Source organism: Pithys albifrons, chromosome 1, assembly GCF_047495875.1.
Source record: "Pithys albifrons albifrons isolate INPA30051 chromosome 1, PitAlb_v1, whole genome shotgun sequence".
Classification (NCBI taxonomy): domain Eukaryota; kingdom Metazoa; phylum Chordata; class Aves; order Passeriformes; family Thamnophilidae; genus Pithys; species Pithys albifrons.
The window spans coordinates 60658623-60675668 of NC_092458.1; the positions used below are offsets into that span (position 1 = coordinate 60658623).

The 17046-nt window shown below is 43.9% G+C and overlaps 1 protein-coding gene across 1 annotated transcript; it reads right to left on the minus strand.

Annotated features, from left to right (window-relative positions):
* Positions 1–3404: 3404 nt before the first annotated feature.
* LOC139679332 (fibrinogen-like protein 1) lies at positions 3405–12545 on the minus strand. The gene is made up of 8 exons (XM_071571002.1): positions 12228–12545; positions 10860–10944; positions 9928–10138; positions 8683–8842; positions 7437–7534; positions 7268–7356; positions 5655–5845; positions 3405–4689 (listed from the first exon to the last, which is right to left on the minus strand). The coding sequence occupies exons 2-8, from the start codon at positions 10932–10934 to the stop codon at positions 4509–4511; spliced, it is 1005 nt and encodes a 334-aa protein (XP_071427103.1). The 5' UTR covers positions 10935–10944; positions 12228–12545; the 3' UTR covers positions 3405–4508.
* Between the last annotated feature and the right edge of the window lie 4501 nt (positions 12546–17046).

Genomic DNA, 17046 nt, shown 5'->3' on the forward strand with positions numbered 1-17046 from the left:
CTGAGAATCTTATAGACTCAAAGAATCATTTAGGTTGGAAAAGATCTCTAAAATCATCAAGTCCAACCATTATCATAAACAGCACCATGTTTACCACCAAACCAATATCCCCAAGTGCCACATCCACATGCCTTTTCATAGAATCATAGAATCAGTTGGGTTGGAAGAGACCTCCGAGATCATCAAATCCAACCTTTAATCCAACCCCACTTTGATTACTAGATCATGGCACTCAGTGCCATGTCCAGTCTCACCTTAAAAACCTCCAGGGTCAGAGAATCCACCACCTCCCTGGGCAGGCCATTCCAATGCCTGACCACTCTCTCTGTAAAGAACTTCTTCCTGATATCCAACCTAAACCTTCCCTGTCAGAGCTTAAGTCCATGCCCTCTTGTCCTACTGTTGGTTACCTGAGAGAAGAGAACAACCGCCACCTGGCTACAACATCCCTTCAGGTAGTTGTAGAGAGTGATAAGGTCTCCCCTGAGCCTCCTCTTCTCCAGGGTAAACATCCCCAGGTTCCTCAACCTTTCCTCATAGGACTCATGCTCCAGTCCCTTCACCAGCCTTGTTGCTCTTCCTTGGACCCGCTCCAGCACCTCAATATCTCTGCTGAACTGGGGGGCCCAGAACTGAACACCAGGAATGTTGATTCCACCACTTCCCTGAGCAGCCTATTCCAATGCCTGACCACCCTTTTAGTGAAAAATGGTTTTCCTCATATCCAATCTAAACCTCTCCTGGTACAACTTGAGGCCATTTCCTCTGATCCTGTGACTTGTTACCTGGGAGAAGAGGCCAGTCCCCACCTTGCTACAGCCTCCTTTCAGGTACTTGTAGAGAGTGGTAACAGTGAAGTAGAAAAGCCATGATGGTTTTTTTGTTGTGCTTTAAAACCAGAGATCACAAATTGGCCATTACACACTGTTGCAAGTGTTCACATTTGGGTTGGAACCCCAGTTAAAAATAGAGCTGAAACTCAGGCCAGTGAGAATGACTTAGAGACTTTCCTTGCCAATTGTTAGGATAACCATCTCTCCAGGGACTTTGCAAAGGCCAGGGGAATGCTAGTGAGCAAAAACAAGAAAAGAAGAGATGCTGCCTGTGGAGTTTGGTGTGAGAGAAGATAGGTTTAGGCAGTGGACTGTCAGTCTTAAATCAACTCACCCATAAGGAGCCCAACCCTACATGCCCTTTAACCTGCCTTGTAGATGTGAAGGAAAAATTAGCACATGTTCCATTCTTTGGAAGGAACAGCTATCTTTCCCAAAATGGACTTTCTGAGCAGATAGATTTCCCAATCCCATGGTTTTTTTTTGCCCCCCCCCCTGCAAACAACAGCAATCTTAAAGGAAGAGCAGCATCACTGTGTGTTAACTGCCAGTTACTGATGGCACCCCACCGAAGTGTCCAAAGCATGCACAGCTAACTTGACAGGCACACGATGCCACTTGCTGTGACAGCCAAGGAGGAGCAAGACGCTCAGCATCTGGCCAGAATCAAAGCCAGCTGCTTGAATGGCCTTTTTGATGGGTGACATTTTACAGCTTCTACTGGAGTGATGTATCCGACTCACAGGGAGCTTCCTCTTTCCCAGGATCTGTGCCACCAGGGCACACTGTTGGCATTCAACCCTTGGCCCAGCGTGGCGTTGGTACCAGCTACGCATTCCCATAAACTGTCAGCTTGAAATGCTTTTTAAAGCATTTGAGAACATGTCCACGCTTGAAGAGTTATCCAAAGGCAGTCAATGGTAATGAGTCTTTAAATTGACTTAAATGGGCTGGAAACCAGACCTCTGAAGCAATTGCTGCTCAGATTACTCACCATCCCTGTACTAAGGTAAACTCTGCCGTGTGAAGCACATTCACCCTGAAGCAGCAATCTGTCAGCCTTGGAGCTTACAGGGCTACAGTATCTGTTTAAGCTCTGCTGAGCCTCTCAGCATGGGAAACCCTGGAGAAACGAAAGATCAAATGTACAGAGCAGCAACATTCAGCAAGCATTCCCTTAACCTTCAGTGGGAGTGATTTGAACTTGGTGGTAGCCCTCAGATCAAATAGAGTGCTCATCTAGAGGCATTTTGCCCTGTTTATAAAGAGGGTCCTGAAATGCTTCCTGGGGTTTGCTGGGGAAGCTTAAGGCTCCTGCACAAAGCCCTGTGACCCCTGCATCTCCAAGGGGGGTTCCTGTGCTGCAAGGAGGGCAGAAAAGGGGGAACATTGCTCTAAATCAGATGCTCCTTCCTGCAAACTTGTCTCAGTGTTGGGCTGTCTTCAGAGCAGCTACTGTAATGCATAAGATGTACTTAGGTACATCTTACATAAAAGACATCAAGGCAGACCCCCTCCCTCCCAGCTTGTCATACCTTGGCTTCTCTTTCTCTCTCAGAAAATATCACCTGAACATTGATGCTGGCTGAAGACAGCCCAACTATACTGCCTGCCTCTCCATATTGGCACAGAGGGAAACAGTCTCTCTAGTCTGGACTTTACATTGCTTATCACTCACTCACTGGGAAACTGGGTGGCAGATGTCTGACTAGGCCCTGCTGTCTTTATCTCCAGCCTGATACTTCATTTTCAGGTGGGTTATTGGCTGCTTAATAAACTGTGAAATTGGTAGTGCTGTCCCTTCAGTGCTGTAGTTTCCACAGTGTGTAATATTTACCCTGCTTCCTTAGCCCTCTACTGAAAAATGGGATTGAGCATCACTGGCCAGAAGGCATTAACTGAATTCATTCACATCTCTCTGTGTCTTCCACATAGGCAAAATTTGTCCTTACTGCCCTGAGCACTGTATCAGTGGCCATACAACTAGAATGTGTGCAAAGTCATTCCTTACGTTTCTCAACACGCAGTTACAACCTTGCACTAATATTTTACCGTAGTAAAATACAGAAGTAGTGATCAGAAGGGAAATAGTACTGGTTGTTTCCAGCCCTTTCTTCACAAAGGCAACCTCATTTCAGACATGTTGGTGTACATTTTGTTCCACATGGGTATGCTTGGGAAGAGAGCAGGGGTGCAGTCTGGTGAAGGGCAAGGACTTCAGGAACATGGCTCTCTGGATTGATGGCCAGTGCACTCTGATGTTCACATTCGTAATCACTGAGATGTCTAGGAAGCAGTGAGAACAGGGTTTTACCTTTTGACAAAGCAGAGGAACCAACCCAAATTTTACACTGAACCTTCACCACATGTCTCTGCATTGTCTCCCAGACAGCTTGAGCCATGGAAATTGAACTTACCTTGCAGACTCTCTCAATTACCCAGGACAGCAGGTGGAAAAGAACAGGAGCCAACACCAAAAGAATGCTTTTCTCATATTATGAGCTTTCCAAGATTTTAAACCAATTTTCTATTCAAGTTCCTACTGTTAAAAATCAGATTAAAAGTACTAAGTCCTAATCAGAAGGTTTTATTTCACCCTTTATGAGTGTATATACAAATTACAATATGTATGGATCTAAAACCAAGTAAATGGAAAAGAACTACCAGTTAAAAAAAACATTGTAAATCAGAAAAAAATAGGCTTATTCTACAACACAGTAGTTAAATCATTTGCATCAAGCTGATACTGTTGTTAACAACTTGTGGAAAATAAACTCTCAGTGTTCTCTTTCTTTCAGCACTTCACTCCAGTGAAATAATGAAAGCAGTTTGCCTTGTGGTTCAACCACTTTCTACTTTCTGATTCCCCTTCACTGACTCAAAGTCATCTGGTAATTTACAGGAGAATGTACAAACAAATCATATCTGCATTTTAGGAAGACCTAAGAATATCACTAAAAGTTTAGTGAAATCTGCCTAATTTTAGTCTGGGTTTTAAACTGGTTGGCAGGGTTGTCTTTGCATAAATGTGTTGCAGTGTGCCATAGCAGTGGATCTGCAGTGGAAAGCTGTTGGCAATGGAACCCAGTGCCCACACTGTCCATATTGTGGGGGTTAACTTTGAAGCAGTTTTAGTCTGGATGCACATTAGCAGTTGGAACATGTCCATCCACATGTTTGGTTTCACATGCTCCAGGGGCGCTCCGCTACTGAAGTGTGGCAATTTAGAACCATACAGAGACTTGCTTAAAAACATCTCCTGATGCAGAACACAGCACTAGCAAAGGTATGCTAGGTGAAGTCCAATTCCTCATTGCCTTGTTCTTTGTATTTTGATGTTCTCATAACTGAAGCACTGATGGCTAAATTAAGAGGAAAAAGGTTTAGACCTTGAAGAGTATAGATGAAGGGCATGCTTGATTATTCAGAGTCCAGAGAGCTTTTAATAAAAGTTCTCCAACAAAGTCCTGAAAACTGAAAAAGAAATCTGTGATTATGTCCAGACTGAGATCCATGTTCAAACAACTTGTGCGGTTGGCGTGAGGCAGCAGAAGCAGGTGCAACTCTGGTTATCACAGTGCAGGTTTGCTGATAGGCAGCAGCAGAGTACTGGCTATCAACTTACATAATTCTTTTCATCCTGTACTTTTTCCAAAGCAGCAAGTTTCAGCTGCCCTAACTGTTCTCACCGTCTCCACTCTCACTGTCAATGAAGAATGGAGCCCTGATTTTCATGGCTGAATATTTTAGTGAGTACCACATCCCATGCCATGTAGACCAAACCATGCCATCATCATGGGATCCCTTGTACCTTCCTCTTCTGTAGTATCGTCCATTCAGGTTTACGGCATGGCACCTTGTAACGATGTAGGAGAGGAAAAAAAGGGAATTATGTTTAGTGTGGGAAGATACTGCATCATTGCAGTAAAGTACAGTTTTCACACAACATACATTTAGAAATACCAGGGTGGGATGGAGATATATTTAATGCATTTAGTGGAACCCAGAGGAGTATATGGGTCATCCTAACACACTGATCAGACAATTCAACCTGTTGACTCTTCAGGTGTATTACCTACACACATTATGTTGCCTACACTCCTATGTTGAGGGGTGTAGTGCTATTTGGTAGGCTCTAGCTCAAGTGTAGGCAGCTCCCTATTGACACCTAAAAATTCAGATGTCTTTAAATTGAGATAAATCCTAAAATTGATGTACATTTTTGTAGCTCCGCTGATTTCAGTTGGTATATAATGAGGATCTGGTCAAACGGGCTTGTCCTGCACAAAAGCAGAGAAAAACCAAGAGTGGTGTGTCCACTCGCGGGGCTGGTGAACCTGAGTCCCTATCCACTGTTATGTGGTGTATGCCCAACTAGCAAATTCACCATCACGACTGTTGCAGGGTAGTTCACCTCCTAGACATGCTCTGCAATAGAGAAATGTCCTTTGTACACACTTCACCTAGCCATGGCTGCAATTGTTTTATTTGCTGGGGTATAATCCAAAGCACTTTTAGGAATTTTAATTGGGCCCTTTTACTTCCGGGTCATTGGCCCCTATGCATTTGTTCTGACCCATTTTCCTGAAATGAATGCAACTTACCTGTGGCCCATTTCTTAAAATGAATGCAGCTTACCTGCTTTGCTATTATGAAAGAAGCAAGTACTTTCTTTTGCGGATCTGTAAGTGTCTTTGATTTGGCTCGGCAAGGTGGCAAGTGCACACAGCAACCTCCAGCTACTGTAAGGCAGGCAAGTCCTCTCAGCTGTACAGCCACCCACACTTTACGCATCTGAGAGGAATTAGCTGTTTTCCATACCTGTTAAACCACCAACCGCCCTTGTTCTCTGATGCACAGTTTCCTGCCAGGAATCGATCGTGATCCTTGTCAAATGTGGTGAACTGCATCCCTCTGTGAGAAGCTGACCACTGATGTTCAAAGTTGCTCCCACCAGACAGAGCGTCGCCAGCATTACCAGAGTAGGTGCCAAACCATAACCTGTAATTGTCCTGCAGGAGTGTGTGAGACATGTCTTTGATATCAGATCCTTCTGCCTTTCCTCCCATTTTTGAGATCAAATTTGCTCTGGCTATTTTATTCACTGTTAAAGGCATGACTTTTGAAGACAAGGGTGACTTTTGTCTCCATGCTTCAATGATCCTAAAGTAGATCAATGCAAGATTTAAACTTCCAGAAGGGATTGGTAATTACTGCTGCTGCTGCAAAGGGCTTCAGATTTATTGTGGTTCAACAACCACTTGATGCACTATACAGCAAGATGGAAGGCTCTTTCTAGCTGATTAAAGAACAAACTTAGCAGAAAACTATGCCAAGTAGTTGCCTTCATAAACTGATCATTTGTTCGCTAAAATAAATATTTAGGCATTTAGCTCTTCCAAGGACTAGAAGCCATCTGATTTCTAGCTAAATCGTGTGGTCCTGGTCGCAATACTTAGAATAATAGTTCCATTGTGCACAGCTAACAGGTCTAAGAGGCTTGATATGAGATGGATTATTACTTTTGTATTGTGGGCTTTCTCCTATCATCATAGTCCGTCCTTTATGAAAAATGGCAATAAGCTATTAAAATGAAGCTGTTAAAACTTTTCATAAGAAAACTCTGAGTGCAAACTGAGCATAATGTCTACATTTCTGGAGCAGTGACAGTTGGAACTGGGACTGGCCCATACCATGGAACTCATGTCCTTGTTTATTTGGGCTACTCACCTGTGGCGTTCAGAAAAACAAGTCTGCAAAGAACAGCACCTGTATGGAGCAGGACACTGTCTACAGCTAAAAAGTAAACATGAAAATACAGGATCTTTCTGCCTTTGGGCTTTCTGTGTCTGTAGCACTAGGTGTAGTGCTATAGGTACTTCTCTTCAACATAGGAACTTACAACTGCTCTTTCAACACTTTGAATAGCGTTCACTGTTTTATTTTAAAACAAAGTAGAGAGGGTTTTTTCTGGTGTTTGCCTTTTATGTGACAGTCTGTAATACCCTCTTAGGAAGCAGGAAAGCAGGGTTCCATTTTGTTGCAGAGGTTCAAGTCCTGAGGGTCTCCTCACTGACAGCAGGCTTTTTTAATCATAAGACCAGAGGCAAATACATGTAGGAATCTCTGCGCCCTGCAGCAGAGAGATGCACCACCACAGAGCTGTCCTCTATGCAGCATCAGAGTTAGCAAGAGAGAACACACACATGGTCCTGTCACCTGGTGACTTGGGCACTTCGCAGTTGTAACAAAAAAGTCCCAGGCTTATGTCCCTGCTTTCAGGGCTGTTTGTCAGTCAGATAAACTAGAAAACCCAGGGAACCAGAGCGGGTAAGTTTTGCAGAGCTATAGTTACAAACCTGATACTGGTCTGATGCAGATGCCCCACCCCCACAGACCAAAACAAGCAAATTGCCTCTGTATCTCTTTCTTACCTGCTCATTTGCAAGCTGGAAATTTTCATAGACTGCATAACGTGTTTCTCCATGCCAGTCCATCAGGTCAATCTTTAATGACCTCTCTCCTAAACATAAAGTTGTGTCCTGTTAGGTGAGCTATCTAAAGCAAATTACAAAGAAATCTCCAGAGGGAAAATACTCGGACCTCTAGAGAGCAGATCATAGATGTGGTCATTGCCAAGCCAGTATTCATCATTCTTGCCCTGGAATCTTCCAAATCCCAGTTTGTAATCATCCCATGTCCTGCAGTGAGATACAAATATAAATTTCAGCATGTGAGGGGAATTAGACAGTTTGTGACACTTGGGTATGGAAACAAGTAGAATTCCACTTGTATTTCTGGACGCTGTTTTCTAAAAGTATCCAACTCATCACAAGCTGTGCTTTGTCACTGTGCATTAGAAGTAAATACAACTCACATCTTACTTTTTCTCCTGCTAAACCTGTGCGCACACATATATTGGAATCAAACCTTGAAGTTCTTGGATGTGGTTCTTGCAGGATGAGGTTGTCAGGCGGAAAGTGAAAGCAGCAGCTGTCACACTGGTCTTCAGCAAAACACCTAATACAGTTCTTCAGCAAGTCATAATGATTTATGTACTATCTTTGATACTCACATATACTTTCTGTGTATCATCATTTCAAGTTTTAGTAACCCTGTGTATATTCCCTCTCTCGTGTTGTTATTATGAATAGTAATTCTGTTTGACCTACATACAAGTCAGTACTCTTCAGGATGTTTTTCATTCACCTGAAATACCATGGCTAGATAGCTACCACTTGCTGGTCAAGCCAGCTTAGAGGCAGTTGAGGCAGCTTTGCAATGGACTGAACAGACTTCAAGAGGCTCTAGATATGCCCTGAAATTGTGTGTGCTGTGATAGTGAATTGATCTGCATGGGGACATTTCTTCTTTACTGTGCTACGAGAGCATCTCTCCTCCTGTAAATTTCTGTGTGAAAGTCACCTCTCTGGGATTTTGCATAATGAAAGGACAATCTGGTTTTGAATTATCTGAATACAGTAACAAGTGTTATGACATGCTGAACATAATTCCTGATATGAAAACAGATATGTTGAACAAGTCTCAGTCTATGCTCTGGCAGCAGATACCTGCCAATTTGGAGACTTTGAAAGTCTCTGAAAATCATAGAACAAATATGCATTCAAAATGCAGAGAAAACATGGAAAAGATGTTATAGATCAAATTTGAAAATGGCCTCCTGCTGCCAGTACATACCACCAGATTGCCCTAATCCAGAATTATCATCACTAATATATCGTTTTGCATACCCTGCCTCTCAAGGGTGGGGTTTTGCCAGACAGCAGAACAGGGGTGGGAACTGTTGACCTGACTGAAAACCCTGTTGGTGCAACAATGATGCACCCACCTGTTGAAATTTTCCCTGCCGTTACTCCGCCGTTGGATGACCGTCCAGCCCCCTCCATCAGACATGTCACAGTATGCCAGGAAAGGCTCTCGGTCTGCTCTGGGCCTGATCCGGTAGTAGCCACTTTTGGTCTTCTTCTGATTATACACTGCAGAGCAATCTGGGCAGAATGGTATTGGTTTGTTAAATGGCATGTGGGGGGAGCAAAGTGGTATGTGTTAACAAGAGAAGACATCACTGAGAGGCTGTATGGGACAAGAACACTTGGCCAACCTCTGTATAGATAACTCTGCAAGCCCTGGAGAACCAAAGCAAATGGTTCAGTAAGGTAGTAGCAATTCTGGTTTGCAAACTATTGGGCCTGACAAAGAACTGTAAGGCTCAAGAGCCTTTTACAGCCATGCCTTCTGAGGGAATCACTCCCAAATCTTTGGTGAGATGCAGGACAGCTGCAGATTAGGCTGGGGCTGTAGTATGAAAGTGAAGCAGGACTGAAACTGTCTCCATCAGCAAGATCATTTGCAGGGAAACTGATTTCCATGTGGAAGGTAAGGTAACCTCAGCTTACTTCTGATAGGATCAGGGAACAACAATTCTAAAACAAAAGGCTAAGCTCCTGTGACCAGCTCTACCAGGGCTGTATCAGGAGAGAGCCTTTCAGGACTTCAGTTCTTCACACTTTCAAGGTAATGCCCACAAAGGATAAAATCTTGGCCACAGGTGATGATGTTTATGACTATGTTCTCAAAGTAACACCACAGAACAAAGTATGCATGCCTGTTACTTTGCCAAGTGATGGAGGAACTGAGGAACGGGGAGGCTTTTTGGTGCCTCCAAAAAGGTTCAGTGCCTGCAGCTGAGCCAGGCACTCTGGGCTTCCCCAAGTCACTCAGGGAAAATGGGCTCTTTAAGAGCAGGGCCCATTTCTTCCTACAGCAGATGCCTAAGGTAAGTCTGATGGAAAACATGAGAGGTGGCTGTTCCTTTCTGCAGCGGAGTCCCAAGTGAGAAGTCCAGCTGCTGTTGTTCATGCTGTACCTGGGTGGTAGATGCTTAAAGCTGACTCTACCCCCAGGGGATATCTGCTGGTATGAGTACACCTAGTCAGATCTTCTCATTCCTATGTATCTGCATTTTAGAATACAATCCACTCCAAAAAATTAGCAATTTTAGCAGAAATAAAATATGACATGTGAGACACTACAGGGAGAAATAAACATTGTGGCACATTACTTCAAACTGTACCTTGGTCATAAACTATCAAATTTCCACTGGTTGTGGGTAAAAGCATGTCGTGTTGCATGCTCCTGTTGCCTGAAAACAGTCTACTATTTGTTCTGTGGTAAGTGTTCTCCAGGATGTCCTTCAGTTGCAGTTCATATAAGTAAAGCAAGTCTTGAAGTTGTTTTAACCTTTGTCTTAATTTATTGTTGTCTAGGAGGCAGGCATCTTTGTCCTGTGGAGAAAACATAACCCCCCATGCTTCAGTCAGTGCCAAGAACAGAGAGGCAGAGAGAGGAGTATGTGCCTCCTCTTGACCCTAACATGTCACACTGCCTCTGTGGATCAAGATGATGCGATGGTGGTCTCTTCCTAAGACACACTCTTGCACAGCATGAGCTGTTGAGCTGAATTTAATGGAAATGGGGTTTCTACAACAACCTGGCATTGATCGGAGCATGCCAGAAACTGATAGGATGTACAAAAACTTAAGTTTGGACAAAAATAATTTGTCTTGACCCCCATTTAATGAGCTCAAAGGGAAGATTTGCAGACTGCAAAAATGCTCAGACTGATAAGAGAGAGGGAAAGTCAGCTCTTGCACTGCAAACAAGCCAAATCAGTAAGGTTCCAAAATCATCTTTGTATAAAATTAGAGGATAAAAGAGCTGATACTTTGGCTATCAAAACACATTTTAAAAAAAAAACAGTTTGTTGTTTTTTCCAGTTTTTGGCAATGTTAGTTCAGTCACCCAGACAGCTACACAGCTCTTAATGCTGTGAAAACCCTGTATTATCAGGACAAGAAGAGTGACATTCCTTTAGCTGCAGGCAGATGCCTTTTTGCTCTACTCTTGCAGGTATCCATGCCTCTTGCAGGGGAGCATCCATCTCTGCATGACTGGGAACAATGAACCATTGAGAGATTGTACTGACACTAACTAAAATATACTCACTGAAAACCTGGGTGCAGGTGAGCCGAAGCTGACCAGGAGAAGGAGCAGCAGCAACCTGTGCATCGTCACACTCATTTCTTATCACCTGAAAAGAAGCATGGACAGGTTGCACTGGAGGTTTCTTTAGCTCCTCTCACAACCTAACATTTCCTCACAGTTATGTTTACTTCTCCAGAAAATGCTGCGGGACTTGTTAAGGAGGTTGCTTGAAACTACAGGCACGACAAAATCAGAGGAAAGATGCATATTAAGGCAAAGCTAAAGCACCAGTGCAGCTAAAACACCAGTGCAGCATACTGACAGGGGGACCAAGACTTAGGTATGAGCTCCTGATTCCCTGTAGAAATAAATATTCTATGTGACTTTCCAGCAGCCTCTGCCCCTTCTTCCAAGTGTCCACACCAAGGGAAAGTTACTCAGCAATCATGCTTCTATGAAGCACTTCTCACCAGTGTTTATTCAGTTCCAACTCCCTAAAGTTAAGAAGAATTTTGCCTCCTGGTTGAGTGACCATGGACATTGCCCCTTCACAGTCCTTGGAGTGGTCTGTCAGGCTATGATTAGCTTGGAGGCCAAGAGCAGAGGTCACACATATGACAAAGTGGACATAGGATAGTTTTTCTTGGATCTCAGAGGAAAAGATCTCTGCTGCCAATGTGCCCCAACACACAGATGTAACTTTTGTTGGAGAGTTTTAGCTAGAAAAAATGCTAAATGCTGACATTGGGAACATGCAGCTGAGTGTGAGTGAACAGTACAAATTGTTCACAGTGTGCTTGCATGAAGCTCTAAAAAAAAACAAATACTAGAAAGAAAAGAATCTGAAAAATAGGCTAAACTTAACTCCCCTGCTTCACATCTGGAAGCTGCAGAAACTTGGCTACCCAGCTCTATTCTCTGAGCAACATGCTTGGTTTCAGCTATGGCTCCACTAGCATTCCCACAGGGGCTGATGTTAGAGCTGCTTCCAGAGCTAGGAACAGGGGACCCCTCTGTCAAGATGGGCAGGCAGGGCCCAAAGCAAATTGAGGGAGGATCTCCACAGAAGACATCCATAAAAGTTGTTGTGGAGCAGGGTGCCCCAGCATGTGGCAATTTTTCAGCTCATAGAGAGCAGAGTTCAATATTACAGCAGGGGACCTCCTCCAGCCCACGACCACTAGTGCTGCTCACACCCCCTGGTGCCGGTGGCTGCAGCACTGGTGCTGAGATCAGAGCCAGGCTCCACACACAGAACATGGGTGGAGGCAAAAAGCTAACAGGAAGGATGGGTTTGAGCGACAGCTCCTGAAAACCAGACAGTGCAGAGCAGAGAGAAAGAGAGTAGCTCCATCCATGCCTTTAACAACACACATGAAATGAACTTACCTGTAACTTGCCTTTCTTCAGACCTCCTCCTGACTGATAAGGTTATCACCCTTAAAAGTCAGCTGTGAAAGAAAGTGATCATAAACCTGGATGCATTTCTAGAGGTTGATGAGATTTTCCTCTCCAGGCGGCCCACATCAAGGGCACGGATGAAGAAGGTTTCACAGCACTAGGCAGTCTCACAAAAAAGATACGCAGAATTCGTCACGGGAAAGTTACCCAAAGCCCAGGTTTCCTGTTGTTACCCAATACTCATCTTGCTGCTTCTCAGTGGGAATAAAGGACAGTAGGTTTCTATCAACAGTGCTCTCCAAAGGAGGGGGGAGAGGGGCTCTGCTGCTTGTGTACTATTACCCACCTTATTTGACTAGGAAGTTCAACCAAGGCTGACTTCTTTAAGTGTTTATATGAATCACTCAGACTAATGCTCCCTGTGGGAGTTTTAGCTCATGTTTTAACACAGCCAGGCTCATTTCAGTAAATTCTGAAAGGTGGAAATAACACAGCTTTTCCATTCAGCATTCCTTTTGCTGTTTAATCTGTTTTATAAGAGCACAGCTGTAATGCCAAAAGAGCTGCAAATTTGAAGCAAGAAGCGAAGATGGGGGTATTAAGCAAGATTTGCTATTAGATTGAAATCTCAGAAGGTTTGCAGGTGTGTAACTCTGAGCTGGATGATTAGATTTCTGTTAACAAACAAGGACATTTCTGGAAAAGAGAAAAAAATCCCCAAACCAAACAGATGGGTGTCTCCCTTTGCATTATGGCCAAGAAATTACAGATTATTTTAAAGGAAACAGCAGGAATGTTTCATTTTACAGACCTTTTTTTTTTCTTCCAGAGGAGAGACGATGGGGACAAAGACCGAGGCATATAAACCCATAGTAAACTTCTGTGCTACTCTTAAGGAAAGCAGGACTATCCAGCTACTACCTAGTACAGCAATGATGTTTGTTTCTTAAAAACTACATTCCTCTTCTCCCACAAGAACCTTGGCCCATTTCACTGCCAAAGGATTATGTAAACAGTGCTTTTCTTATCAACTTGTTTTCTACCCGCAGTTTTAGGCTGGTTCTGACAGCTATGAAATTGAGTGAACCACCTCCACATCTCCTCTTCTCCTTAGCAGGTACTTTAGCCTTTTCTTCAGCTCCTTTAGCCAGGAACTGCAGCTGACAGCAGGGTGCTCAGGTACCATCACTGGAGCTCAGGGAGGCTGCACTTCATCCCCTGGGGCTTTCATCCACAGCAGCATCTTTCTCAGCTGGACACATCCAGACAGCACTTGAGATGCTGCACAGCACTTTCTGCTCTTGCCTAGGCAGCCAACATGCTCACTGGCCCACAAGCACCTCCTTATCCCAGATGGGATCAGCAGCAGGACCCAGTTTGTGGTGGCAGTGTTGGAGTCATGGTGGGGGCAGCACGGTCAGTCCCCACAGCTGTCTGCTGGGACATATGGTTAGGGAGCATCGGGCCTCATATCACCAAGTCCTACTGGTCCTTGAGTAGAAGGGAGAGATGTGAGGCTCACACATGTATGTTATGTGACTGCAGCTTTGCAGGAACAGGACTCAATCTCCAACCCTCCTGCTGTGTCTGCCAAAACATCTCTCAGAGCCAAGACATCTGGAGTTCTCTCATGCTCACCAGCATCTGCATGTGAAAAACCCAGTCAGCTGGAGCAGGGTTCTTGCATGCCTGCTTCATGATTAACTTCTTTTCCCAGGCTAAAGGAAACTTTAGGAATATCTGAAGCACAAGAGACCAGTTGCCGTGAGGCTGAGATCATGTGAGGTGGGTCTAGCAGGAGGTGGGTCACGTGAGGGGGGTCTAGTTCATGTACTGCTCCACTGGCTCCACTGGCTCGGAGCTAAAATAGTCATCATAAAGAATGTGGACACTGTGTGATCACTGATATTTCCTCACAGATGTTGAAATCCCTAGGCAAAGCAATTGTAAATGCTTTTTTTTCTTCCTGGAAAACACATGCTTCTCACACATTCTTCAACGCAAATTCCTGTTTAGTTACTTGGAAGGAGGTCAGATTCCCTTTTCTTAAGATAGTCTGTGATCTTGTCAGCAAATAATAACACTCTCATTAACTAAACCTCCCCACCCTGCTGTCCTCCACCTTCTTTCCAGCAAAAGTATTTAGGTACTGAATAACAGTCACAAAAACCTATTATTCACACATTAAATGCACAGCCAGCACATGCAAAATGGTGGATAAACATGACTGAAAAGAATGGCTCTGTGGCAGCTCTTGATATTCCTAGTCATGGGGCACTGGGGTCCCCCTGAGAAAGACATGAAAATGACACCCAATGGATATTCACACTCACAGAGCGCAAAGGAACATCACTGCAGATGGAAGACATTGGTGTGCCTCAAAACTCTTCTAAGACCAGTTTCTTGTCTGGTTGTTATTAAAGGGGGAAGGGAAGAAATGAGGTAGACAGTTTCAGGCTCCAAAGGAGGCACAGAGATGGAGAATTTTGCAGGAAGAGTGTGACTGCCTACCTGTGCTCTAGTAAAATTCAGGGTACTTTGGACCCAGCTCAGAGCAAAACAGATAATTTTCAGTGAATCAGGGTGGTCTATGCACTTGCATTATTTTTATACTTCCCTGTCACATTCCACCTTCCATGAACACCCTCACTGAAAGAGACTCAGATCAAGCTACTTTGCAGACACTGTAGGTGTGGAGGCACCTTGATGTGTGAGCTACTATACATCTTCTGTAGGCATCTTGTGCTGCCAGATTTTTTAAAACAACGTTAATACATGAGATCTGCAACAAATATTTGTTGTTTTTAAATATAACAATAAAGGGTTTCATCAAAAGTAAGATAAATTTAAAAGACCAGGATGACATCAGCCACAATAGTTTCAATCTATGAAATAACCGAAACCAGTATATGCGCATGAAAAGTCTCTGGTTTCTAAGCAAGGAGTAACCACAGAAATCTGTGTACAAAGAAGTAATAATGGCAGACCATGAAACACTCTAGATCTGAATGTTTTGATAATGTTCAAAGAGCAAATACATAATTCAGTTTAACTAATGAGTCTGCATGCAGCCTATGAGTATCTAATGGGTTGACACAACAAACGTAATTAGTTTGCAAGGTCCTGAGGTTAAGCACAAGTCCCAGCGATTTCACATCAGGAACAGCTGTCCTAAAGGGAATGAGTCACAAGACCAGAGGGAATATGTAGATTATCTGCATGATCTTCTACCTACCTCAGGTCAGAGAACTCCCCTGACTTAATTCACTCCCATTTGAACTGGAACATTTCTTTGAGAAAAAGGCATTTTTCTGTAAAATAGTGCTGAAGAACTAACCACAAACCTTAGCATGCCTTTCTTCTGTTTAACTACTCACATTGTTAATTATTATTGGTTTTTTGCCTTGAATCTGCGTGTGCCAAGTCTCATCCTTCAGCCTTTTAATCTCATAAGACCTCATTCTGAGAAAGGGAAGAGCCCTCTGCTGCCAAATGTCTTTTTCCCTTCTGAAGGTTGGGTCCGTGTACATACCAGCTGTGTGCCTGCTCCTGGCTGGGAACCCAAACCCCTGTTATCTCCTCTGGCTGTGGGTGTGCATGCTGGGGGAAAGCCAGCAGGGTCATGGAGCAAGGGGTTGCATGGAGCACCTCCTAGGAAAGGCTAAGAGCCACAGCACAAGCACATCACACCAGTGAGTGTGGCACTTGGGTGGCATGGGGACGAAAGGCAAGGACAAGTTCTGCTTTCAGGGCTGTTTAATGTAGAACACGTACATAGAGGTGAGAAGATCTGTGGGTGGTGTTTGACAGTGTGTGGTGGAGGTGGACTCACTGGGCATGTTGAGGGGGCTCAGAGACTGCAATACTCTACCTAAATTTGGGAGCCCATTCCATCCTAAGCAGGGGCCAGCAGAAGAGATACATGTCCAGGACATGCACAGGAGCAGAACTGCACGTTCTGTGTGGATCTCTGCAGCCCAACAGAGAGGTGCCAAATCAAGTTAATTGCCTCAAGGGTTAGGCAGTTCCTGAACAAATACCTTTCAAGATCTGAACTTTGATGGCATAAGTCTGCTTACACGCCTTTTGCAGAACCTAGACCTTTGTTTCAGATACAACCCTGACCAACTGTGATTAAGTCACTGTCCTGATTTCAGCTAGGGTGGAGTTAATTCCTCTCAGTAGCTGTTGCAGTGGTGTGTTTTGGATTCTGAATGAGAATGGTGTTAATAACACGCTCATGATTTGTTTTTTTGCTAAGTTGTGTTTATCCAAAGTCAAGGACTTTTTTTCTCTTCTCTCATGCTCTGCCAGTGAGGAGGTGCACAAAAGAAACGGGGAGGGAGAATAGCTGAGACAGGTGACCCAAACTGACCAAAGGAATATTCCACATCATACAATGTCATGCCCAGTATATAAACTGGTGGGAGTTACTCAGAAGGGTGCCCGATCTGGGCTCAGGAATGGGGGTCTGGCATTGGTCAGTGGGTGGTGAGCAACTGTATTGTGCATCTCATAGGGGTTTTCCCCCTTTATATTATCGTTATTATTTACTATTATTATTTAATTTTACTTTATATTCAATTATTAAACTGTTCTTATTTCAACATACAACTTTTACTTTGATTCTTCTCCCCATTCCACCATGGGGTGTGAGGGCGGGAAAGAGAAGGAGGGTTGAGCAAGCAGCTGCGTGGTGTTTCCTCTCCCTTTGGGCTTAAAAGCATGACAGTCACTCACATTAAGGGCCATGTAAAAAGCTCAAGCAATATTTTCAACACCAAATCTTTTCTGTTTGTGGATCCAA

Bases quoted from the DNA above. Each gene is read 5' to 3' on its own strand.
- LOC139679332 (XM_071571002.1), bottom strand. From the start codon at position 10,934: ATGAGTGTGACGATGCACAGGTTGCTGCTGCTCCTTCTCCTGGTCAGC. The intron at 7,357-7,436 runs GTCCGAGTATTT...CTTTATGTTTAG, and splicing joins CTATGATCTGCTCTCTAGAG to GAGAGAGGTCATTAAAGATT. The intron at 4,690-5,654 runs GTATGGAAAACA...CATCGTTACAAG, and splicing joins GGCGGTTGGTGGTTTAACAG to GTGCCATGCCGTAAACCTGA.